General features: G+C 46.7%; 1 protein-coding gene across 5 annotated transcripts in view; it reads right to left on the bottom strand.

Moving 5' to 3' along the window:
- Positions 1-27,717, bottom strand: part of CEP170 (centrosomal protein 170) — a 428,342-nt gene that overhangs the window by 200,091 nt on the left and 200,534 nt on the right. For all 5 annotated transcript variants that reach the window (XM_085611407.1, XM_085611409.1, XM_085611411.1 and 2 more), the window contains exons 8-9: positions 22,303-22,782; positions 4,041-4,684 (exon numbers count right to left, since the gene is read on the bottom strand). In XM_085611407.1, the coding sequence (XP_085467533.1) occupies positions 4,041-4,684; positions 22,303-22,782 (1,124 nt within the window). The remainder of the gene's footprint in view (positions 1-4,040; positions 4,685-22,302; positions 22,783-27,717) is intronic.

Raw genomic sequence — 27,717 nt, 5'->3', positions numbered from 1 at the left:
AATCTCTCCCCTTACAGCAGGGTCAAAATGGGACTCATCCTCGCTTAACTATATGTTATTTAGGTAGTACGGTGCCACATTTCAGATAATGTGGTAGACAGGGCATTTTATGGCAAACTGGGACAGCAGAAATGAGGAAAATTCAATAAAATTTTAAAATGGACCTTTACATGAATATGTAGGTTTTTCTACCAATGATTTTGGGACATGAGTGGCAAATCGCTCATTTTAAAACAAGTTCGGACTATATCATTGGTGAATAGAAAGGAATGGCAGACAATTCGATATCAGGCAGGAGGGACGGGCGTTCTCCTCCAATACATTGGTGATAAATAGTGCATTTGAAAGTACACCTGACTGCTAATTAATTACATAAACTTGATAGGATTTAACAAGACAATTTTACAGAGGGTTGGGGAGGGCTAAGGGTTTACTTCCTGCTAGAAATAAGGTAAAGGTGTTATAAATAGTCCAATTTATTGGATGAATTGTTGTCCTGAATTTTGACCTTCTGTCCTGAATTTTGTCCCTTTGTCCAGAATTTCTACACTCACCGTCCTGAATTTGCATCCAGGCCAGTCGGTCACCCTAGGACCCCGTGCGCTATCTTGAGATACAAATCCACACTAACTCAGTACTTGTAATCAGTGGAAATTACAGCAGGTCTCTTGTGAAACTGGAATAAGATATTGACCGCTGGATCCGTCTGGGGCCTGTTCCTACGGTTTCAGAATGGTCCAAAGATATGTTGTACTGCAATACACAGACTGAGTTGTACAATTAATTATTGCCCCTATCAGAGTTGCCCTAAGAGCTTTTGGGGACTGTATAAACAATTTTTCACTGAAAAAGAAGTAGGGGTATTAGAGGAGGTGCATTAAGATTTTGCGCATGCTGTAGCGGTCCCTGTCACCTAGAGCAGGAGTTGCACTTAAGGAGGTATACACATATACACATGCGAACACACCTTTAATCCGATTGTAACGTGTATCTTCTATGCCGCTAGTCATAGAGCACCAACATTGTCTCTTCCTACTACTCCAAGATGTACAATTCAGAAGGTTTCTCTTTTTGTCTTCTGTACTAAATGTGGGCTCTACTCTTGTAAAGGGTATTGCTTGTTGCAAATATGTAATGTTTTAATGTGAAATGTTTAAATAAAATAATAAAAAATAATTATAAAAAAGGAAGCTAAAGCAAATTTAGAGACGAAGAAATGTGGTCTCTATATTTCAGACAACAAATAAATCAATCTGTTGTGTTCTGCAATCTCTGGCAAAGCACAGCAAGATAAACAAGAGAGTTCTAGTAAAAATATTTCTGTAGCACCCGGTGCGGCTATAATATTATACAGGGGAAATACATTTAAGATTGAGATGTAGGAAACAAATCTCATTCATTGCTGCAACTTTAGGATCAAATGAGTGACTGATGTCAAATAACACAATTAGAATATTTTATACTGGTGTATAAGGAAGACACGCTAATACGTCTGCCGGACAGATTTCCTGAGAACAAGTACTAAAGAATCAAACCTCAAAAAGTTTAGATTTTCTCAAATTTATTTTTAGAGTACTATGTTACAACTTGGCAGGCCAAGAGTGCAGGGTACCAGCAAAGGATTCTTTGGAAGAATATGGACCAGGACATATTTTAATCAAACAAGTGGGACCAGCAGAACTGTAAAAATAAGCATTGGCAAACATGATAGGTTTGGCTTGTGATTTGAGACTTGACTAAAACAGTTATAAAAGCCTTCTGTAGTAAAAAAAAAAGCAAAACAGAAGATTGCTTTCAGTATACAATAGATCTACAAGATCAAGTTTTTAATGCGTGATGATTCACTTTATTTATACTTTATTAACCAAAAATATAGGGTCAGACAACCTCAAATGGTACTATCTAAGGATATCAGTTTGGCCAGGGGATGATGGGAAATTCATGTTACTGAAAGAGCGGAATACTAAGTTGTTGGTTTAACTTTGATTTGCGTTTAATTACACACCAATAGGTTTTCCTTGTCAATCATATTGACTGCATTCTTGAGCCACATACGAATCAATAATAATATTCTCATGCTACAATTTGTTGGGAGAGATGTAATGAAACACAATTCTAATCTAAACTACTGTCAAGGTATTTAGTTCAATACTCTTTAGTCTGAGGTAACTGGGCACCATTTTTAATTATACACTATGTCACACAGTCCAAAGAGGTGAAAAGGAACTATTAAACAGATCACCTTAAAATGCTAAACAAAGAGGAAATAAGCAAAGCAATTTTTATGAATCAGAATGATAGGAAAGTACAAACACATTTGCAGCCCATTAAAAGGATAAATTGACCAAATTACATTTATTTTTCTTCTTTAAATAAGAAACCATTTGTAGCTAAAGTCACTAATGTAAGAAAAAGTGCAGAGAAAGATCTTTCACAAAAAAATGCTTAACAGAGAAAAGCAGGGCAATGTACGCAGACAGGCTCCAACATATACAGACTGAAAAATTGACAATGCAACTTTAAGGAATCTCCTTCCTTCAATATCTCATCATGCTCCACAGGTGACAGGGTGGATAGTTCTAACCAGAAGAGGGGAGCCTGGATACGACAAACAAAGGGCTTCCTCACATTTGTCTGGGGAGGTGGGAGAGATGTTTATGACTTTGATGAGGATTCTTCTGGCGGAAAAGAGGAGTGCTGGCAAGTAACTTTTCCTTCTCCTCCAAGGTCCCTCATCAATAGCCATAAACAATAGCAAACCCATTCTAGATAAAAAGCTGGAGGAATGAATGAACAAAATACTGAAAGAGCGGAATACTAAGTTGTTATATACTACTGTGATTCATAGTGAATCGCAATTTGCCGCCTACCTCCTTCATTTATATAAGGCAGGTTCAATTACGACTGACTAGGAATCATTTTTTGCAAACTTCCCTTTTGGGTTAACAAAAATACAATGAATTTGGTGAAAGTTGGGGCATGATTTCCCACACTTTTAGCAAATCCATTCTTAGTACTACTGGCCCCTTCTTCTTTGTTCATACAAGGATATCCCAATGCATGTGAACAATTACATTCATATCTCAGATAAATATACCTTATTTTGCTGCTAAATCATTCCCCTATGATACCCTTCAGAGTGTATTTCGCACATACGTCCTGCAGGCACTGACATGTGGGTTCGGTGAGCTGGTCTGCTGGAACCAAAGGTGTACACGTGTGTATAGGATTACCCCCCTTTTATTCACATTAATTAATACTTATGACAGACATTCATTCGTAAGCAAAAACCGAAGAAGTGTATCTCAGGGGCATTAGAGGCAGCATCACATTGAGGGAGAGAATCGGGGTGACAGAAGAAGTATAACTCATTTCCTCTTCACTCCGTACACCTGGATCAGCAAATTGAGCTCATTCAATCTGCCTTTTTATGAGTATATTCCTGAGATCAATAGGAGGCTGCAAGCCTAAGTTCATATACCATAAAAGAAAAAATTGTAGTGCATGCTTTATATGAGGGGGCTTCTCTAGTGTCCCTTTCTGGAAAAGAAACAAGTGGTCTTCTTCAAGGAAAAGCTGATGGACTATTGGAACTACTTGAGATAGGGTAGAAATGTCAACAAGAATCTGTCACTGATTGCAACAGTTTTCAATATACTCATAACCACTGTGATTTTTGCTCAGCAGGGAAACAACATCTGCATACGCCCTTCCGTAGAGATGTTGAGTGGGAGAGGGTGTTTCAGAGAGTCACTGTTTCTGTTTTACAACTGGCTTGCATGCACCTTCTATAGCTACATCAACTGAACCACATCTGACAGCTGGCTTGCTGATGCCACTGACTAGCATACATAATAAGTACTCAGAGAATTAAATTCACTTTTGAAAGACATCTGTGGTAAATAGTCACCTGATCTCATACACTGAGAAATACAGTAAATACTTTAACATTTTGTATTAACACAATGATGGAAATTTAGGAGGTAATTCAAAAAATGAGCCTACATTTCTGAATGCTCTCCTATGTCTTAATTTCTTACCTTGTCAATCATCTTTCTCGCCTTCACTTCTTCAGGATTGGGATAGTCCGATTCGATGGTGTACGTTCCTTTATCACTTAGGTCATCATCGTTGCCCTTGTCAACAACAGTGGTACGAACGTCTAGTGTTCTTTTGTCAAACCCGTTGTTTGTACTTGGTCGATGTCCAAGGCTCCCAGAGCTTCTTAGCAATGTTTGAGACAAGACAAATGTAGAAGATGGCTCATCAGATTTTTGTTTCAGTAAATGTTTCATATGCTGTGTGTTATGCATTACTCTATTAGAAACCGGACCAGCCTGAAAAGCTGAGGAAAGTCCCTTGACATCTCCTAAAGCAGGTTTCGATTTCTCAGATTTTACGTGAGGACCGGGAAAAGGCGCTTCTGGACACGAAACACCTGCGTTCTGAGAAAAAGAATAGGCACGTCTCTTTCTTGAATGACCTTCATCAAAGAATTCAATCATGAAAGCAGTCTGGCTCTCTGACTCTGCTTCGTTTTCCGTAGGCTTAGCCTTCAAGTGCAACACTTTTTGTTCAATGTGACGATGTCTCAAGTGCTCGTCAAGATTAGCGCTCTTCATGAAGCGCTTGTGGCCCCCAGAATGCTCTGAATCACTTTGCGTGCCATCATCATGCTTGTTCCCTGGTAAAAAAAGATTAAAAAAGCACTGTGAGGCTGTAGAAAAACACAAAGAGCAGACTACTACACTCAAGTCAAGAAAGCAATCTGTATTGAACCCAAGTTTTGTTAGAAACAGACCCTGAAAAATTCAAAATGCATCAGCTAGCCCACTTTGCCTGAACTATCAAACAACCAAGATACTTTTTAATGTAAATTTGCAGCAAAAGTTGGCAATATTTTTTAACAATTTCAACAACCCCCCCTGGTGCTAAATCTTGAATGCTTGTCAAAAAACTAGTATTAGTCACATCGTCGACATCCTTAAACAGCAAGCTTCCTAACAGGAAGGACATGTTTTGTGTATGGTACAACCAAACAATGGAATACCCAACCCCTCCACTTAAAGACCAGTCAATCCTTTCAGTTTTTAGAAAGAATCTTAAAACCTGGCTTTTTATCTCATAGCTCCATAACCAGGTGTCCTAATCCCCTTTCCGTTGTGCTAACAGGGCCAAGACGCCCTTAGGCAATCGAGCGCTTTACAAAACGTATTTTCATTTCATTTTCATGTTATACTTCCCTAGGTTAGAAGATACACATTAGTTAGCAATTTGTAGACAAACAAGGATATACAGAATGCATTTGCCTAAAGGGGAAAAAAGACTACTTAAAGAACAGGCTGTAGAATGCGGATATGAAAATACGCATCCTGCAAATCGATCAATATCATCCAGTCAGCTTTCTCCAGCGCAAGAAGCACCTGTGCAAGGGTCAGCATTTTGAACTTTTCCTGCTTGAGGAACCAATTATAAATCCTGAGGTCTAGGAACAGACAAAGACAGAATCAGGAGATAACGGGAATAGCATCCCTGACGCCACTCCTGCTCTGAAACCAACTCCACTGCACCCTTTTGAAGCAAGGATCGGACCTCCTGTTGGAGGAGCAGAAGATGATCTTCAGAAAAGAAACCTTTTTGGAGCGGAAAGTGTGAAGGAAATTCCTGGAAGGGTAGGGCGTACCCCTTTCCTACAATATTTGGTAGAGGAGGGAGAGGAGGAGGAATATGGCGGAAGAGCGGTTCCTCACTGTCTACCCCTGCCTGCCTCCCATAATTTTTATGGAGGGGAATGGATGGTTCCTGCTACTGGCATGGCTGCCTTCCACAAAAAAAGTTCCTGCCAAAACCACAGAACCTCCTCAACTACCTGTAATCCTTGGGCTGAGACTGAAGGCTCAAAGATCTAGTGGTTGCCTTGCTACCTTTAAATCTTTCCGAAGCAGAATCTGCTTTGGCGCCTAAGAGTCTGGAACCATCAAAGAGCAAACCCATAAGGGCATTTTGAACATTCGTCAAGAAACTAGATCCTCTCAGCCATGCGTGCCTCCTTGTAGCAACTGAATTCCCCATCGCTCTCGCAACTGAATCAGCGGTAAGTTTTATTATTTCTTTGTGAAGTGGACGTAAGTCAGCTATTGGCAATGTGTCAATGTCTGGAAGCGGTGTGTAAGCCGCTAGAGCCGGCCAAGTCGCTCCATCTCTGCTGAGCGGACAGAGTGGTGTGTGGGAGGGCGCCTTTAAACCAGTTAATTTGCTCCTGGTAACTGAGAGGAACTTCAATGTCCTCATACGTACAATATTCTTCTGATATTTCATCCGGAGTGTTGGAATGAAATATATATGTGCGTGCAACTGCAAGTGGGAATTTAACCCATTAAAAGAATACCTCCATCCTGAATGACTTGTGTGCCTCAATCACGAATATTACAGTCCCACCTAATGCGGAGACTCCAAACTCTGCTAGTATTTAAGTAAGCGTATTTTTGACATTCTCAGAAATGTTTATAGCACCTTCTTGTTCCCTTTCTCCTGCTGCATTTGCATGTAATGCTGCCGCAACATTCTCTTCGACAGCTATTGTTAAAAGGGAGTATTGAGGAAAATTAGAAAAAAGTTTTATGCACAATGTGGGGGAACTACAGCCCTTCAAGCTTGCATAAACCTACTGCCAATACATAGTGTATGCCTATTCAGCTGTGGCGTATTTTTCCCCTCCCACCCCAGACGTCTCTGGGTACGTGCGAGTAGGGGTCTCTGAGAAAGAACGACAACCACTCAGATTTTACCTTTAAATAAGAACCAAACCAACGTTGGCGGCGCCATGTCGTGTAGCTCATACAAATCTATATAAGATCTTCGCATTTAGACAACATAAACTAAGGGATTGGTGACCAGACTGATTCCAAGAACCTCCAAAGAATATATTAGTCTGTAGACCAGCTAGCTGACAGAGCAACTCTGAGCTCCTCATACCAAGGAGCGAATAGCTTCTGGCAACTATCGAACATGACAACTCTGATCCCTCAGGGATTGTGGAAACAGTACAGTACTTTTCACTCAGTCACTCGTGCTCACTTTGTCTCAGAGAGATACACAGAATAAACGGTAGGGACGTTTTCAATAAGTATTTATTGAACCAGCGTCATTCTAGTGTAACGAACAAGTTACTTACCTTCGGTAACGCTTTTTCTGGTGGACACAGTATCTCCCTGTGGATTCCTCATCTTGTGAATTTCCCCTGCGCCAGCAACATTCGGAAACTTTTGTAGCAGTCCACGCCGATGAGGTCGAAGACGACGTCACAGAGACACGGCTCCGCTCGCGACTCCGCTGACGTCACTGGCTCCATAAGAAGACCTCGTCGGCGTGATGACGTCAGTTCCGCCCTTTTATCTGTGCCTTCGAGGCAAACGGACGGACTGACAGCAATATATACACAGTATACACAGTACATAATATATAAAGCAACACACACAGTGTGGAGAATAAGTAGAAAGGCAAAAGAAATAACATAATGCCTTTGACAGTAACAAAACACATTTTGAAATACCACTAATAGAATTGCAGGTATAGAAGGATGGACAACGGGGAGGCGGGTGGGTCAGTGAGGCATCCACAGGCAGATACTGTATCCACCAGAAAAAGCGTTACCGAAGGTAAGTAACTTGTTCTTCTGATGGATACATCTGCCAGTGGATTCCTCACCTTGTGAATAGATTCCCACAGCAGTCCCCACTCCCGCAGGAGGGTGTCCACCCTTCTATACCAGAAAGTACTGAAGGACGGATCAAGCAAATTGTCCGTCCCTCCTCACCTCGGTGTCCAAGCAATAATGTTTTGCGAAGATGTGGAGGGAGGCCCAAGTTGCCGCCCTACAAATGTCCTCCACAGGAACGCCCCTAGACAAAGCAGAAGTGGAAGACTTTGCTCTAGTGGAATGAGCCCTTAAGCCCTCTGGAGGTTCCTTACCAGCCAGGGAGTAGCATATCTTGATGCACAAGACAATTCATCTCGAAAGGGTGCGCTTGTGCACCGCTCGACCTTTCCTGCAGCCAACAAAGCCCACGAAGAGCTGGTCATCAACTCTGAAGTCTTTAGTCCTGTCCAGATAGAAGCTCACCGCCCTCTTAGGGTCCAAGCGGTGAAGTCTCTCCTCCTCCTTGGAAGGGTGAGGGGGAGGATAAACGGAAGGAAGGGTAATGGACTGCCCCAGATGGAAGGGAGTTACCACCTTAGGCAGAAATGCAGCCCTGGTCCTGAGTACCATTCTTTCAGCATGAATGGTCAAAAACGGGGGTTTTGAACTTAGAGCTTGAAGCTCACTTACCCTCCTTGCCGAGGTAATTGCAATGAGAAAAACTGTCTTAAAAGACAACAGTCTCAAGGGACACTTGTGTAAGGGCTCGAAGGGAGAACCCATAAGATAAGTCAAGACAAGGTTCAAGTCCCATTGAGGCACAATAAAGGGAGTAGGAGGAAACCTGTTTGTGAGGCCCTTGAGAAAACGAAGAACAATAGGTGATTTGAATAAAGACGGCTGATCCGGCAAGCAAAGGAAAGCCGACAAAGCCGATAAGTATCCTTTTACAGTAGCCACAGCAAAGCCTTGCTGAGCAAGAGAAAGGGCAAACTGCAGAATGTCAGACAAACGAGCCTTTAAAGGATCAATCGATTTCTCTCCACACCAGAGAACAAATTTAGACCACCTATATGAATAGAAAGATTTGGTGGAATGACATCTGGCAGACAAAATTACATCTACCACATCAGGTGGGAGAAAAAGAATTCAGGTTGCCCCGTTCAATCTCCAGGCATGAAGGTGTAAGCTCTGGAGGTGGAGGTGTAGAACCTGCCACTCCGATTGCGAGAGGAGGTCTGCCCTGAGAGGGAGACGGAGCGGAGGGCACGAGGAGAGGTGGAGAAGATCTGAATACCACACCCTTCTTGGCCAATCCGGGGCGATCAATATGACTTGGGACAGGTCTTGGCGAATCTTCCTCAGAACCCGAGGAATCAAGGGTATGGGAGGAAACGCGTAAAGGAGCCGTGAACCCCAACTCAACTGAAACGCGTCCCCCAACGCTCCCGGCATCGGATACTGGAGACTGCAGAATAACGGGCAGTGAGCATTCTCGTGAGTGGCGAACAGGTCCACCCGAGGAGTTCCCCACATTCGAAAGACGCGACGAACCACCTCCGGATGGAGCCTCCACTCGTGGTCGGCGGAGAACTGCCGACTGAGACTGTCCGCACGCACATTCAGCACCCCGGCCAGATGATTTGCCATCAGACAAATCTGATGGTCCTGAGCCCAGGACCATAGATGCAGGGCCTCTCTGCAGAGACAAAGAGACCCCACCCCTCCCTGCTTGTTGACATACCACATCGCGGTAGTCTGCGAAGTGAAGGGAGGAAGGCCTTGAGTGCTAAATGAATCGCCCGCAATTCTAGAAGGTTGATGTGAAGCAACCTTTCCTCTGGAGACCAAAGACCCTTGATCCCCAGATGCGCACCCCACCCTAAAGTGGATGCGTCCGTTATCACTGTGGCCATCGTTGGAGGTAGATGGAAGGGCTTTCCTTGGGACAGATGGCCCTCCACGCTCCACCAAGACAGATCCGCTGCAGCTTCTCCGGAGATCCTCACAGACTCCCTGAGATCTCCTTTGTGCTGATACCACTGCCTGCGGAGGCACCACTGGAGCGCCCTCATGTGCCAGCGTGCATGGTTGACCAACAGAATGCAGGAAGCAAACAGACTGAGCAGGCGAAGGACCTTTAGGACTGGAATGACCGCTCCATTGCAAAATAAAGGAATAATTTCCTGTATGTCGAGAATCCTTTGAGGCGGAGGGAATGCTCGACACACAGTAGTGTCCAGTACCGCACCTATGAACAGGTTGCGCTGAGAGGGCACCAGGTGAGATTTGGGCACGTTTATCGAAAAACCCAATTTGAACAACAGCTGAGTTGTATCCTGCAGATGACGTAGCACCTTCTCTGGCGGCTCCGCTTTGATCAGCCAGTCATCCAGGTAGGGGAAAACGGAAATCCTCGACATTCTGAGATGGGCTGCCACCACTGCCATCACCTTCGTGAAGACCCGGGGTGCAGTAGTAAGACCAAACGGAAGGACCGCAAACTGATAATGTTGCGACCCTACCGTAAACCGGAGATACTTCCTGTGCGACTTCAGGATGGGGATGTGGAAATACACATCCTGCAAGTCGATCGACACCATCCAGTCCTCCTGATTCAGCGCTTGAAGAACCTGCGCAAGGGTGAGCATCTTGAACTTCTCTTGCTTCAGATAAAGATTCAAGATCCTGAGGTCCAATATCGGACGCAATCTGCCGTCCTTTTTCGGAATCAGGAAATACCGGGAGTAGCATCCCTGACCCCTCTCCTGCTCTGGAACCACCTCTATCGCACCTTTCTGTAGTAACTTCAGGACTTCCTCCTGTAGGAGAAGACGGTGGTTCTCCAAGCAAACCCCTTGACAAGGAGGGTAATTTGGAGGGAATTCCCGAAAGGGAAGGGCGTACCCATTTTCTACAAGATCTAGAACCCAAAGATCTGTAGTTACAGATTCCCAATCTTGTAGAAAATGGGTAAGCCGGCCCCCCCACAGGACCAACATGATCCAGAATGGCGGCTCTAGGTCTGCTTTGCGGTGATGGGAGGGGCTGAAGAAGAAGAGGAGGAGAGCTGGCGGCCATGTGTGTGACCCCTGATTCTACCTCTGTATCCTCTAGACGAAGAGCCTTGCTGCTGCTGCTGCTGCTGGGTCTGCCTGTAGGAACGAAAGGATGCCCTTCCGAACCCTCTGTACCTTTTAAAATACCCCCTTGACTGGGACTGAAGGCCCAGAGACTTAGCCGTTGCCTTGCTCTCCTTAAAACGTTCAAGAGCAGCATCTGCCTTTTTGCCAAACAAACCAGATCCATCAAATGGCAAGTCCAACAGAGTCGATTGTACATCCTGGAAAAGACTTCAGCCACGCACTCCTCCTGGTGGCAACAGAAGATCCCATGACCCTTGCCACTGAATCTGCCGTGTCCAGCCCACTTTGGATCACCTGGCGTGCTGCTGCCTGGGCATCAGACAAGATTTCATTAAAACTAACCCTATCCTCCTCAGATAGTTTTGGCGCCAGCTTCTTAGCAGAATCCATGAGCGCATGTACATAGCGTCCCAAAAGGCAAGTGGCATTTGTTGACTTTAGAGCCATGCTGGCCGATGAAGACCTTTTTGGCCGACTGGTCCAGCCTTTTAGCCTCTCTGTCCCCCGGAACTTGAGGAAAAGCACCCCTGGATTTCCCTGAACAAGCCACCTGAATCACCAGGCTCTCAGGCGATGGATGTGATGTTAAGAACTCAGTGTCCCCTGGAGCTGCCCTATACCTCCTAGCAACCGTCTTAGAGACTGCAGGTGCAGAAAAAGACTTACGCCACACCTCCAACACAGGGTCAATAATGGCCTCATTAAAAGGCAACAACGGTTCCGAAACTGCAGTAGGAGAAAGTAACACTTCAGTCAAAATGTTTGATTTGAACTCCGTAGTTGGCAACTGGAGATCAAGCAGTTCCGCAGCCTTCCTGATGACTGCATGATATGGAGCCACATCCTTGGAGGGTTCATCGGAAGGTGGAGTAATCTCCCACTCAGGAGACAAATCCAGTCCACTAGCTTCCTTAAGCTCCTCAAACACCTCATCAGACTCCACCAGCTCTCCTTCTTCTGCTTCCTCCAGAAGGTACCTCCGCTCATCAACCACTCTCTGAGCCTCCCTTCTGGACCGAATCCGTACAAGCGGCGTCGGCGGCGCCGTGTTCGCATCCAACGGCACCGGCGTCGAACGTGGATCCGCAGGAGCAGCCGGCGTCGAATGAGGTCGAGCAGGCGCCGGTGAAGATGGAAGCGGCGTCGACGTCCTCAGCGCCGGTAGATGCCAAGACGGCGTCGCTGGAAAAAACGGCATGAAAGGGGCCTGCGGATAGACTTGCGGCACCCCCAAATTAAACGCCATTGGACCCATCGGACCCGCAGGTGCACCAGTGGTGTACATGGCTCTCGCGAACACCCCGTACATAGCATTTAAATAATGCGAGGGGTCCTGACCAGGTCCAGGGAACGCAGGGTACTTGTCAGTCCTCACCGGACTCGGGCCAACCGGCGCAGACGGTGGAATAAGCGGCGTCGCCGGCTCAACCGGGACTTGAAGATCCTCAACAGGGGCCGGAGACGGAGCCGGAGATAAATCCGGAGCCGGAGATGGAACTGGCGTCGGACATGGAGCCGGAGCAGAAGCCGGAGCTGGCGAAGCCACTGGAGAAGAAGGACCAGGAGGCGCATCCGGCACGGGTGAAGGAGACACCGATTCCTTTCGGCGTAGAGTTGGCGACTTCGACGCCGAACTCTTGTCCGAGTGGTGTCGAGAAGAGTGCATCCTCTTCTTCTTGTGCTTCTTGGCTCGTGAAGCATGCCCTGAAGTCGACTTCGACGCCGACCTCGATCTCGTCCTCGACTTCCTTCTTCCTCTCTTCTCCTTTTTCATCCTTGCGATGAAGAGCTTCGCCTCCCTTTCTTTGAGAGCCTTCGAGCTCATCTTGCGACAGCAAGAACAACCATCCACATCGTGGTCAGATGACAAGCACCACACACAGTCGTCATGTGGATCCGTGATCGACATGTGTTTGCCGCACTCACAACAAAGGCTTGAAGCCCGACTTCCTTGTCGACATCTTTCTTGAAAGAGAAACAGAGAAAACCCAGAGAAACACAAAGTAACAATGAAGCAACCAACAGCAATTAGCGAAATCCGTGGGCGTCGACGGCGCGGAAAAAAGGGAACTAACGTCATCACGCCGACGAGGTCTTCTCATGGAGCCGGTGACGTCAGCGGAGTTGCGAGCGGAGCCGTGTCTCTGTGACGTCGTCTTCGACCTCATCGGCGTGGACTGCTACAAAAGTTTCCGAATGTTGCTGGCGCAGGGGATATTCACAAGGTGAGGAATCCACTGGCAGATGTATCCATCAGAAATATGTGTGCTGCAACAACCATTAGACAAAAACAGATATATACGATTATGAGCACAAGCAGAGTAAAGAAAAGGTAGAATTCTACCATAGTGCTAAAACAATGAATATATGCAGGCATTAACATGCATAACAGTAATAGTGGAACTCCTACGATGCAAACCCTAACTAGATGTACCCAAGTGTACCTAGCATGTATGTAGGTGTATAGCCAAGAATCCCCTTAGGATAGAGCCAATCCCATTACCTGATGTGGGACAGCGAAGGACCCCGTCTTGGTCTCAAGACAGACACCCCATAAGGGATGTCAGACTACTGCGTGCTGGAGGGTCTGTGTGCAGGGAACTCAGTGTCTCGCGTCAGCATGGAAGTCTTTCTCCTCTGTCTCCCCAGTGAAGATGTAGCGCTTATATATCCGAAAGGTTCCCTCCGGGGTTCTACCTAGAAGTGTACTATGGGCATGTTGGGCAAGGATGACGACAGAGGTGACCCTTATACAGAGTTATTATGCAGAAGATGGTAGTCCTGCTGTGATACTGAGAATCCTCGTGCATAATACATGAGGCTAGCCTTCGGAGAAAACCACACAACAGTCATGTACTACCTAACCAGCGTCAGACTCGTTATGTAGAACAATGATAGGACAGATGTAGGTAAAAGGTTGTGTAACTACCTAGGCCTATATCGGGATACAACAACAAAATCCCTTGAACACGCTAAATAATATATATAACACGTAAGTATCAAAGTAAGAGCAATCTTGATCCGTAGCTTGATCTTGTAACAGAAGATTGTTTATTATTCACGTATCAAACGAAATAAATTTTAGCCAAGGCTAAGACCCTGTAATCTGCCACTATCTGCAGAACCTGTGGTGGGTGAGGGCCAACTGCGGTAATGTTTGGAGTCCCTCAAGTGTCTAGGCAACTCAGGAGGGGCCTGTGGACTCCTGATGCTGGCTGTGCGGCGATCTTGGAGGCCATGGTGGTGCGGCTCCAGTGGCGAGACCTCTGGGCTCATTGGAGCGGACGGAGGTGGAGGATGGGCAATACGGGTGCAGACGGGAGCACCCCTGTGTACCTGAATGCCTCTGGAGGGGCCAGGGGCTCCCCTCAGAGATCTGAGCGACCAGAGAGGGGCCTGTGGGCTCCAATTCCTGCACAAACTGTGATCCTGAGGGCTGTGGGAGTGCAGAGTTGGTGGCGGGGCATGTGGGCCCATCGGGCCGACAAGACCTCGCCTTGGAGTACGGAGTGGCTGCACCGTATGGGACCTGCCTCCCCCCCTTTGAATCGGAGAGAGACACAGTGAGACCTGCAGGGGTGGCAGAGGCCTGGTAGGGGAAGCATTTGGATCTGAGATGCAGCTGAGGGAAAAGCAGATACCTGGGCTGTTAGACTTCCAGCTGTGGGGGCTCTCCCTGTATCTTTTACCTGGACTTTGTTTTCCTTTTTCTCCCTCCTCCCTCCTCCCTCTGTGAACTATAAACCAGGCCTGGTGGCTGACTTGCACCGCTGCCCCTCTGGATTTTTGCCTCGCCTAGAGGTGCCTAGACTGAGTTACTTCTGGGAGCTGGAAAGCGGGGGGCTCCTCCTTCCCTGCGAGGGATCAGCAGCATAAGAGGACCAGCACAAGTCGCTAGACCTGGAGAGCGGTGCAGGGGGACGGTGGACCCGAATACCATTTTGCCTTCCCCCCTCCCTGAGAGGGGGAGAATGGATGCGATGGAAGGATGGTGGCATGGAGGGAGGGGTAGTCTTGAAAGGGAGTGAGTAGCCCCTTCAGACTATCTGCAAAACCCACCTGTCCGATGTGATGGTCTGCCATTTGGGGAGCGGATAGCGAATCCTGTCGCCCACTGCGATTGGTGGCCCTGAAAGGTCGACTAGGAGGGTTTGGAGGCTACTGCAGAGAGGGCTGTGGTGGACTGGCCCGCCCGCTAGCCCCTAGAACCATGGCGGTGGTTCCCACGTCCCCGGCCGCGCAGGGGCTGGACAGCTTGCATTGGCCTGTGGCTGTGGGCAGGACGTGGCGGGCACACCTTCCATAGCCACGAAAGGGATGAAAAGCAGACTGCGCAGGGCAAAAAGTGGAGAGGCCCAAGGACCTGGCCGTAGCCCGAGAGTCCTTAAAGCGCTCTAGCATGTTGTCTGCTTTGTCACCGAATAGGCAACGGCCATCAAAGGGCATTTCCATAAGGGTAGATTGGACATCCTCCGAAAAACCAGTCGACCTCAACCAGGCGTAGCGTCGAAGGGCTACCAACATGGAAATCGTCCTGCCTAGTGAGTTGGCAGTATCCAGCCCACAGCAGATGGTAAACTTTGCTGCGTCTCTCCTTTCGGCAACTGCCCGAGAGTACGGCTCGAGCCTTCTACGGGCAGCACTTGCGCAACCGTATCCCACACGGAGTGGGTGTAACGGCCCAATAGACATACAGTGTTTACCGACCGCAGTCCCAAGCTGGAGGAAGAAAACATCTTCTTCCCAAGATGGTCCAGCTTTCTGGAGTCCCTGTCAGGTGCAGCGGTAGAGAATGCGCCCTTGGAAGTGGCGGCTTGAACCACCAAGCTCTCAGGGGTGGGGTGTTGAGAGAGGAAAGTGGGGGTCGCCCGGGGCCCGGCAGTGGCGTCGGGCGATCATCCTATCCACAGAATCCCCTGTGTTGGGCCTGGACCAGGTGCCCAAAGAATGTCTGTTAGGGCTTCATTAAACAGCAGCAGGGGCTCCGAAGAGCTCGCTGCCAGTTGAAGCACTTCTGTCAGGAGGTTAGTCCTGACTCCCACCGTAGGTAGCTCGAGGCTGAGAGCCTCGGCCGCCCTACACAACACCACAGCGTACAACGCTACATCCTCCGTAGCCACGGTAGGAGGAGACAACATGCCAAGGTCTGGTGAAGTATTCAGACCACTGGCTTCCCCCAGTTCCTCTCTCCAGTCCGGTTCATACACTAACTGGTCAGTTAAAGGGTCTCCAGACCCCTCCCAGTCCTCCTCACCATCTTCTGGCTGCCAATCTGGTCTCAAAGAGCCAGGGTAGAACAGGGGCACAAAAGTACCCATCGGCGCCGGATCCGGCGTCAGTCGGCGCCGGTCTGGCTCCGTGTCTACCTCAAGGTGGAGGTTGGGGTCGACGTTGGCTGCGGACGTGGTGCCGTTGGAATCGGCGCCAGGGGAGGTGAAACTAGGTCGAACGGCACCGACCCGGATCCAAGGGGACCCTGCGGTGCCGAGGCCAGAGCTGCCGACGTCGAAGGCCCAGGACCCCCAGACGAGTCCGCGGGGCCCGAAGTCATGCTGGCGGAGTCTAGCTACCCGAAGATGGCGTGCACCGCTTCATAAAAAAGACAGAGCTGGGCAGGTGCCGCTCCAGGTCTGGGAAAGGGGGAGGCAACCCGGAGTCGACTCTTGGGGCTCCGCACACGGAGCCGCGGGAGGGGCATCACCCACATCCCTCGTCGCGTCGGCCAACAGACGGGGAGAAGTCGAAGAGTGACGATGCTTCTTCGACTTCTTCTTGTGCTTCGACTTACCTGACCCCGAGTGCGAATACTTGGAAGAAGAATGATGGTGGCTCCGCAACCGGTCCCTCGACCTCCTACGTGACCAGGACCTCGAGCGGCGCGGAGCCAACTGAATGGGCCTCGAGAAGCTTTCGGGACCGCTCCCACAAAGACTTCAGATTCATGGTCCGGCAGTTGGAGCACAACTTGGGGTCGGGGTCGCGCTCTAGGCAGAATAGGCAAATGTGGTGCGGGTCCGTCGCCGACATCTGTCGGCTACAGGAACCGCAAGCCTTGAAGCCGAGCATCCCTCGTGCACCAGGAGTCGATGGACTCAAAAACGATGTCGACAAAAGTCGAGAAAATGTCAGTCAAAAAGGTACTGGAGGTGCCGCTCTCTCCGATCTGCGCTTGCTGGCTCGATAAAAGAAAGAACTGACGTCAGCCAACAAGGGTGGCGTCTATGTAGCTACTGCGACGCCATCCCAGCAACTACGATGCCAACGACGAATGTGGAGTCGACCGACGCCACCTTCCGACGCGCAGGGGTACTGCTGCCGAAAAAACTTTCCGGATCCAGTCTGCCGCCTGGGGGTAATTCTACGGTATGTAATCTATAACTAACTGTTTCTTACAGATGTTGGTGGCGGCTCTGTGGAAGATGTGGTGAGGGCTGGGGTCCGAGGGGGCTTCGGAGGGAATGCTCTTCATGGTCTTGAGAGTGTCGCCTGTGGTGAGGGGGGTCCAGATGAGCAGAGTCTGTTGGGGAGTCTGCGTCTTGTGAAGTGGTGGCGGGAGTGATGGGAGTGTCTTGGGTGTCGAATGATGTAATAAGTGGAAGTCAGGAGCAGTGCATTGCGAGAGGGTTACCTCAGGTAACTAACTGCTGAATTTCAATGATTTTGTAGGAGTGAAATCTGAGCCTAACTATAACATCCTTGTAACCTTTGCTTTTTTTTTCAGTGAATGTATATCTAAGTGGGTATGTGAGGGCCTGACTGAGTGTGTGAGTGGGTGCATGAGTGGATGGGTAAGTGTCACAGTCTTTTTTTAAATTTATTAATAGATGGAATTCGCACGTGGAATTAAAAAACTGTTTCTGGACATGTTCTTCCACCCAAGGTCCCTCACAGACCCCTATATACCTTCCAGGGGGTCAGGGTACCTCTACCTTGCCCCCTTCCACAACATTACATATTTTGTTTCACAGCTGAGGACCGTTACCTGGTGTGTAAAATGGCGGCCGCAGCTTTCTACTCAGGTTGCGGCCAGCCAATCACAGCTGTGCTGTTGGCGTGCGAATTAAAGAACAATTTGTGAAGGATTCGCGTCTCTAGATATCTAAATTTGGGTTCACTTAATAGCTCCAAAACTACTCAACGGATTTACGCCAAATAACAAAAAGTGTGATCTCTGGAACACAATCTACCTCTGCCAAATTTGCTGTAATTCCGCCCAGTAGTTTGGGCTGTAGTCTTGTTCAAAACTCCTATGGAAATTAACATGACCTGCCCCCCTCTTTTCTCTGCACCCGCTTCACGGATCACCCTGAAGCTTTCCATGTACAACTAGGATCACCAGAAGACTTTTTTTGGGGGGGAACTTTTGTGATGATTAGTCAAACAGCGTCAAAGTTATAAGCCATCCTATGTAAACATGATCCTACTTATAACTACCAACTAGTGACTGCCAGTAGGTAAACCCCACCTTCCCCGCCGCTCTCACATGTGCGGTGGCGCTCTTTTCAATGCGATTCTACCACGGCTCAAGTGATGGGACCACACCGCTACAATCCTTTGAATAGGTTACTGTTGCCAGCAAACAATTGAGTCGCACTCTCAGATCAGGACCAGATTTTCATTTATTTGCATTTCGGTGGTAAAAAGGCATGGAAAAATGCCCCAATGCATTTGAGTCCCTCTGGACCTTGCTCACCGAAAAATGTCACAGTCCTATTCCAATGTTCATATCCGTTTTGCATTTTTTTCGTTTTTTGACTACTTCCTATTTGTGGACATTGTAGTTTTTTATTGTGCTCACTTGTGCAATATGTGATTTAAACACCCAAATTGTCAAATTAAAATCCTAATCATGAAGTGAAAATTTGAGTCTGACTGTGCAGTTAAAATATGGCGAATACAAACACCGTTAAAAAAATATATTTTATCATGACTGTATTTAATTAAGTTTTTAGGTAGAACATGCTTATTTCCAATCAATATTATTCATTATTTAAGTTCGTTCCCACCAGAGGGTTGTAAAGGCCCATAAATGGGGCACCCAAGGGATTTAAGGAATACAAAACAGCACCATTAACTGTAAAAACAACCCATCTGAGGGTTGTGAAGGCCCATAAAAGTGCTTTAAGACTGGACAACAAACATTAATAATATTGATTGGAAAACCATCAGAGGGACCAAGAATTTAAATCATGGGCAAACAATCAAACGGACACCATAAAGGCTAGATTGTGCATAACACGAGTAAAAAAAACCCGATGAACACACTGCCGAACCTAATCAACAGTGGCAAAAGTGGGCAGGCAGTCAAACTTAAAATAAAGGAAAAATCCACTGATCAATTCTCAAGCCACCACATGTAACACTGAAACTACAATGACCAGCATGCATAGCGTGGAATAATCAGTAAAAGAACTGCCACGAGCAGCTTTGAAACAACGCACACCATAATAGTGTTGAAAATCGTCGAAGAACATAAAGTAACTGTGGACACATGGTCAACATGAATTGGATTGAAATGGACCATATGAATTTAAGGTCATGACATGTGACTGAATCGCAATAAACATGTATGGTCAAGAATAAGGCATATTTCTTATGGGTGGCCATAAGTGGATAGGGGAGGGGACTGCATGTCCAACTCCACTGTTGTTAACATTCGGCCACAGGGAATGGGGTCCATTAGTGGCTCGGGGAGGGGCATGCATGCTCCCTCCCCCGTATTAAATTTTGGGATGGGGTCCCTCGGCTCATTAGAGGCTCTGGGAAGCGGCTGCATGCCCCCCTACCGTTTCATTTGCATTCAGGCCTGGGGGATAAAGTCCCCGGATCCTTACAATGGCTTGGGGAGGGTGCCCCATTCGTTTCCCCTCCCCAAAGTTTTAATAATAATAATTACCGCTGGGACCTGACCCACCCTGGAGGGTCAAAATAAAATAATATAAAACACCAGGCAGCGGTTTAATAAAAACATGTATGCCAGGATCCCTTGAGACTCCAGCAGGCTAGAAGCATTATAAACCATTTTTTGGTGGCCCTAGGTGGTTTGGGTATCGCTACCCTGCCCTCTGATTTTGCTTTTGTATAACAACCTCAGAACAGGAGACTAAGTTCCCGAGTCAAGAAATGGCTGCGGCAACATTTTCTTTCTGTTGCGTCCATCCAAGCAGAGCGCTCACTCCTGAAGGCGCGAGGAGCCCCAAGTGTAAAAAAAAGACCCGTAGGACAATCAAAACGCTCTATTTTTTTCAAGCTGGGTTAGAGGGACTTTCACAAGAGTCCCTCAAACCCAACTGTCCAGACATAATATCTATAAACCTTAATTTCTCAAAAACTACTGAAAAGATTTACACGAAATCACAAATAGCACTCTCTCTGGACCAAGATACAGTGTCCTGCAAATTTAATGCAATTCTGTTAAGCAGTTTTTGCAGCAGCGCTGTTCAAAAAAGTCTATGGACCACTGGGTCAAAGATAGATCAGAATGCATGAGTGGTTTGTATAAATATCTAGGGACATCAGACGTTGTCCAAATACATTAAATTGTTTTGTAATGTGGTGCAATGATTGACTAAAGAGATATTGCTCAATGTTTGTGGTGCGGGTGAGGGGGGCAGCCCCTTTGGGTATGAAATGGGCCCTGAAAATGGACCGGTGAATGCTGGCGGACGAAGTCGTCTACAAAGCGCGAGGGTGCCCTCAGAAATGTATGAACATTTGGGGCCTCTGCCAAGAGGCCTGTAAACAAGAAAACTAATACTCCATTATTGGAATCAACTGCGCATGTGAAAGAGCTGGTATCTGTTAACAATATCAGAACATTTACACAGTGGTGATCACTATGTGAATGACTATACGACTGCAAGCACAGGTAATACAGTTACGACATGGCCTCTCCGACTTGCACTGTCCAAACTAGTACATTAAGTTTTTATGCAGTTTGATCGATGCCTTCACGAAATGCTAAAAAATTGATGAGCTATATTTGTTTGTTTCATGCATGTACATGAATATTAAAAATTAATAAACATCTTTTTTTTTTTTAAAGGTAGTACGTTTCATGACTATTGACTTGAAATCGCTTACTGAGAGACAAAGTGCTTTCTTTGACACACTAAAATACTCCTGTCAAAAGTAATGTGTTTGCTTTTGTACTACATTCTACTTGAATAATGCACACCCTTGACAAGGATTGTCACCACCACAAAAAGGACATCCTATTTTGATTCAACATGAACAGCAGTTTCCAAAAAGTTACTTTACAAAGGACCATCCAATCTACGGCACGCCTGCCTGGTGCCCGTCAGTGTTTAAGAGCCTTTGAAATCTAGGAAGGGGCTTGGGGTGTTAACCCCTGCTTAATATTTTGGCTTAAGTCTGCAGAGGAGGAGTAGGTGGAATCTGAACCTTAAGAAATTTGTTTATGTACTGCTCAGGTTGCCAGCCTTGATTGCTCTTAAATCTTCCTTCCTGGTTAAAGGGGTGTATTGGTTGAGTGACTGCTCAAGTCACAGTTCTCTAGTCTAACTCTTTTGCATGCTATGTCTCGCGAGATAACCTCTTTGGCGCATGTTGCCATTAGGATTATTGACCTTCTCAAAGTAACCCTCTCTTTGGTGCACACAGCATACTGCTGTCACAATAGCTTGGCTGCTGCCAAAATCTTTTAATCCTTATTACAATAAAAAAAATTGTGTTTCTATCTCTCACATACCCTCACCCATCACACTGCCAACTAAGAACGTTGTATGTCTTTGCACAGGCAATGCACACAATATTTAATTGCAATATTGGAGGGGGACGGGGCGCTGTCAATTTCAACAGACAACTTATCCCGGGTTTCAGCTGATATCACAAATTTGGTGGTAGGCTATCTGGTGTGACCATGTATTAAATAACATTTTGGGTAACATGGCTATGCTAGACTTTTGGTGACAACTAAACACAGGAAGGAAAAGATGATACTTTCTGTTCCCCTCCACACACAAACCAATCAAGTTTAAACAAAAAGGGCATTCATAACTAGTTATGAAAATGATGAATGTAAGTAACTCTACACCCTTTCAAATATACTTTACACTCAAAAGCCATTGATATTTTTTTTTACATATATTAATACTGGATTTTAATTTTCAAAGAAGTAAAAGGGCAAAGCGACTTGATTCTTTGTATTGTCAAGTGAACACATACCTGCACAAAATTCAAAATCTTAGAAGTAACACACTATGAGAACAAGAAATGCGAAATCAATAACGAATAAACTTGGTTTGCAGTTGTGCTCGTAGTGAGTTCGGGTACCCAGTTTAGGAGGCGTTCCACACTAGATTAATTGTTCTCAAATAAGTAAATAGTTACAAGACTACTGAACATATACTTATATCACGAAAGCGCTACACTAATGAAAAGTACATAACTGTCATTATGCATTGGTTAAATGTCTTGCAAGTATAAAAGCTAATGGCATTTACTACGAACACTATCCTTACAGTCCAGTTAAAGTTTATAAATACTATACACTACCTTTCAACCTTTTCAGGAACATTGGAACATCACTCTTAATACTTTTGGATTCTTCTTCAGCATGTTCTCTTGTCATTCGTGGGGGATCATTTTGAGCTAGCCAATCAGCAACCTTGTTTTCTGCAGCCAGCATCTCGGTCTGAAGCCCAGCTAGCTCTTTTGGACCAGGAGGAGATGACTTTTTAGATTTGTGCCGGTGATCCGGAGTGAATTTAGTAACATGGTCCTTTATAGTTACTTTTCCTGGGGCATGGTCATCAAATTCAATGGTGAAAGAGGCATGACCAGCACCAAGAGCTTGGGAACTTTGTGTCTCTTTGGTTGGAGCTTCATGAACAGAGTTTTCTGTCAAAGGGGGCGACTGAAGGAATTCTTTGGTAGGGATTTCAAAGTAGCTTGGCTCCCTACTCAATGTCAAAAGTGCTTCTTCTTTTGTTGTTGCCGATTGCTCATCATTGCTTTTCATCTCTCTACTGCATCCTAAAAGAAAGCAGTTAGTCATGTCAACCCAGAAATGTTATAGGACTGTTCAAAAACTGTTATTCTGAATTTTGTTGTCACAGTTCAACTAGTATTTCTTACAGACACAAAAGATGGTTGTGCATATATTTCTATATATGAAAGTAAACATTTTTAGTACTTTACATATCACAGAGCTTAGAGTACAAAGGACTGGTTCAAGACTTGCAATCGCAATACAACACCACAGACACTTCCTCAAAACCCAATTACATGTGAGCATTAGGTTTATGTATGTTAAGCATATGTTTCGAAATAAGCAAAGCTTATATTGTCCTCTAAAGGATGTAGTACTTTTCCATATCTACATTTTACATTAGAGAATAAGTATCTGCAGATGTTCAGTCGCAAACTAAATATAACAATTGAGAAATCGGTGACTTCATTACATTATAGTTACCAAGATGCCCCATGTGCCTTGCTACCAAAATTAATAATTAGTTGATGTGCTGTCCCTTTGTATCAACAACCAAACTATTTCCCCTTTAGTCCCACAAAAATAAATAGACTCTGACCACTTAGAAACAGAAAACTTATGTGAAGTATTAGTTTAATCTCTGATGATCAAAGCTTCCCATTTGTAAAGGCATTCCAGTACAACACCAACTTCCTCTGGAGGTATAGCACAAAAGGTGGGTACCAGCAAAATGACATTTCCGTGCCTTCTCAAAAGCATTAACTCATACGTGCTACATCAAACATTGACCCAATTCATTTGCAAGCTTAGGCACTAATTTGGAATTTGCCCGATGGATTACTCTGTCACAAATGTGGTGGATATCAAGTTCGCCAATGTTTAATTTGAGCCGGTGGTTTCTGGTGCTCGACACCGGTACTTAATTGTCAACCCCGGCACTCATGACTGTCTGCCAAATAGTGGCGCTGTATATCTAATTTAGAGACGAGGACAACAAAAGTTGTTTATTCTTTCAATATACATTAAAATGACTAATTCCTGTCGCCCAAACCATTCTTACAGCTTTGGGGGCCTGGAATAGTCTGAATTGTCACACTTTTAGCAGTGAGGTAGGTATTAGTTATATTGGTAGTCATTAGCAGTGATAGCTGGGGCAATGGGTGGAGTAAGCTGCAGTGGACTCCTGACGAAGGCCCTGGGACTTATTAACTTAATTACAAATTAAGCACTGCTTTAAGGGGACAGTGTTCACAGTCACTTGCCAGTGACCCGGAGCCAGGAAGATGGATGCCCACGGATGCCGGGTGATTTCAGGTGATCAAGGGTGTTTTGACTCTTCAGCCACGAGGTCCAGGAGGCGTCGACGATGACCAGGAGCTGGATTCGGCGTGTCCCACGAAGTCTGCAGCTTACTGAGGTGTCGGCAACCGGATTGGAGCCAACAAGCCTTGGCAGCAGCAAGTCTCGTGGAAATTGAAGAAAGTCAGCGGTGCAGACCAGCAAGGTCTGAGGGACTCACCCAACGAGGGTAAGTCAGGGCAGGCCTGGAGCAACCAGGGGAGCCCTTTGGTTCGATGAGAAAGTCTTCAGGGGACCCACAAGCCAGCCGGCAAGGGATCGCGAAGACGCCTCGTGAGGATTCGCTTCACAGGAGCCCACGGTCACTCGGGACGAGGTAGGCCTCTGATTTTCGAGGGAAATCCTGCTGGAGGCTTGGACCACACGTGGTCCAATGCACGAGTTCGTGGAACGTTGTGAAGGGGTTGCACTCGACAATAGTGCACGGTACCTGGGTATTGCTGTTCCTCGTCACTCGTGGGGTCCACTCGCCTCAGCTCTGCTGGGGACTCACAATGGCCGTTGAGAAGTCAGGAAATCCACTTCCGGGGCTGCAGGGACTTCGGACTCCAGCGGGAAAGTTTGCGACCGTTGATTCAAGTTTTTGGTGCCTGCCAAGCAGGGGAGTCACTCCTTGACTCCAAGGGAGATTCTTCAGTCTTCCAAAGGTAGTGGAACGTCGAAGGGCCAGGATTCTTCTTGTAGAGCGTCGTCCAGGGATATCCGATTTGCAATGGCAATGTTTCCCTATCTTATACTAAAGGAAAGGGAGGGACTAGCTCTATGACCACTCCTCTGGGAGGGTAAGGGGAGTGGGTGCTTACACCCACTTCCCTTTGTCCAGTTTCACGCCAGAGCAGGGGCAGGTAGCCCCTGAATCGGTTTGAGCTGGCATATGCACAGAGGAGCCTACTGCTCCCCAGTGCAGGACTTCAAAGCACTCTAGGAGTGCACCCACCCAGCCCCAATACACTAAATCCTGTCTGGAAGGTGGTTACACCTCCCTGTGACAGGATACCTATTGTTGGGCCTCCTCCACTGCGAGTTTCAGTCAGCAGCAGGAGGGCAGCCCAGTGTCTGTGCTGGTGGCATCCATTTTGTGATGCCAGGGCTCTCTCAGATTTCTACCGTGTTTCCACAGTAGGTACATGTCGTCCCCTCTAGAAGGGTGGGATCATACTCCCACACCAGTTACTGGAGTGGGGGTATGCTTCCAAGTTGTGTGACACCAAACACAACATGTTTTGATGCAGTAATTCCAAAGTTAGCATTTACCGCCAGGTTATAATGCACTTAAGAGTATATAGTTTAACCGCATCCACAAACAGCCACAGAGAATAGACTCTGCCTGATGCAGAGGGGGCCTGCTCATGCCGAGGCACCCCCTCACATTGTAAACCAAGCACCCTGCCCTCAGGATTGATAGGGCCTGCCTTAGGGGTGACTGATAGGTTTATATGTGTGTGTAAGGTGAGATATAGGAACCTATACCTCAGTGAGGAGTGCTAACACTACCTCCCCCAGGCTGCAGTAGCAGACCTGCGGTGTCAGATTTAGTCTGCTTCCCAGGGTTGGCATAATACATGCTTCAGCCCCTGGTAGGCCTGTGAAGTACCGATGTCCTTGGTACCTAAGGTACCATATACTAGGGGCTCATATGGTACCACAGTATCCAATCACTAGTGCATCTAATATGAACTCCAAGTTGCTTAGAGAGAACATAGAGACTGAGGCCCTGATTAACAGGGACCCAGCCAGACTATAGCCAGAAACCAGTGTTAACATCAGAAAAAAAGTGGGGGCAACATAAGTGCAGATCCTACTCTCCTACACAACCCCCAACCCCCACCCCCCCAAACGCAGGGACACTAAACTAACTTTGACCAGTTGAGTTTTCGTGTTCTAAGTGGAAATACCTTGAGAGTCCATCTGCATTGGCATGTTGGGTCCCAGGTCTATGTTCCACTGTATAGTCCATCCCCTGTAGGGAAATGGACCACCTTAGTAGATTTTCACCTTTCATCTGTTTGAGCCATAGGAGGGGCTTGTGGTCAGTCTGAACTATGAAGTGAGTGTCAAACAAGTATGGCCTCAGCTTCTTCAGGGCCCACACCGCAGCAAAGGCCTCCCTCTCTATAGCTGACCAGCGTTTCTCTCTAGGGGTCAGCCTTCTGCTTATAAAAGCTACTGGCTGATCTTGACCTTCATCATTCAGTTGAGACAGTACAGCTACCACACCCAGCTCAGAAGCATCTGTTTGGACAAAGAACTGTTTTGTGTAGTCTGGACTCTGTAAGATGGGGGCAGTGCACATGGCCTGCTTCAGGTCATCAAATGCTTTTTGACAGCTAGCTGTCCACTGAACCTTCTTTGACATTTTCTTAGAGGTAAGATCATTTAAGGGGGTCACTATAGATCCATATCCCTTAACAAACCTCTTATAGTACCCAGTCAGGCCTAAAAAGGCTCCCACCTGTGTCTGGGTGGTTGGAGCTACCCATTCCATTATGGTCTGGATTTTGCTCTGCAATGGTTGAACCTGACCTCCACCTACAAGATGGCCCAGGTACACAACCTGACTCTGCCCTATCTGGCACTTAGTGGCCTTGATAGTGAGGCCTGCTTTTTGCAGGGCCTCCAAAACATTTCTGAGGTGGACCAGGTGATCCTGCCAGTTGGAACTAAAGACAGCAATATCATCTAGATAAGCTGAGCAATAAGTTTCCATACCTGTCAGAACTTTGTTCACCAACCTCTGAAAAGTGGCAGGTGCATTTTCCAAACCAAAGGGCATCACCACAAAATGCTGTTTTCGCCTTGGCATCATCAGCTAACTTGATTTGCCAGTAGCCAGCTGTTAGGTCAAATGTACTCAGATATTTGGCTGAGGCCAAAGTATCAATGAGCTCATCTGCCCTGGGAATTGGATAGGCATCAGTCCTGGTGATTGCATTGAGGCCTCTGTAGTCTACACAAAACCTAATTTCTTTCTTACCGCCCTGGGTATGAGGTTTAGGCACAAGGACTACTGGACTAGCCAAAGGGCTATCTGAAGGCTCAATTACACCTAGTTACAACATTTTCTGGACTTCAGTCCTGATACAGTCCCTGACATGGTCAGGTTGCCTGTTGATTTTACTCTTGACAGGCAGACTGTCTCCAGTGTCCACCTCACGGGTGCACCAGGAAGTCTGACTAGGGGTCAGGCTAAACATATGTCTGAACTACTGCAGAACTTGACTGCATTCAGTTTGCTGATGGTCAGTGAAGCTGCTTGCAAAGCAACACCATCTACTGACCCATCATCAGGGTTCTGTGAGAGCAGGTCAGGGAGAGGGTCACTCTCCTCCTCCTGTTCCTCGTCAGTTGCCATGAGCAAGCCCAGGTCAGCCCTGTCAACATATGGTTTCAATCTGTTGACATGGAGCACCTTAAGGGGGCTCCTGGGAGTTCCAAGATTCACCAAGTAGGTGACTTCTCCCTTTTGCTCAACAATTGTATGGGGACCACTCTACTTGTCTTGGAGAGCTGCTGGGTCCACAGGCTCCAAAACCCACACTTTCTGCCCTGGCTGGTATACAGTCAGCACAGCCTTTTGGTCATGCCAAGTTTTTTGTAGTTCTTGGCTTGCCGCCAAGGTT

The sequence above is a fragment of the Triturus cristatus genome, chromosome 6, assembly GCF_964204655.1.
Source record: "Triturus cristatus chromosome 6, aTriCri1.1, whole genome shotgun sequence".
Taxonomy (NCBI): domain Eukaryota; kingdom Metazoa; phylum Chordata; class Amphibia; order Caudata; family Salamandridae; genus Triturus; species Triturus cristatus.
This window is presented reverse-complemented; position numbering and strand designations above follow the sequence as displayed.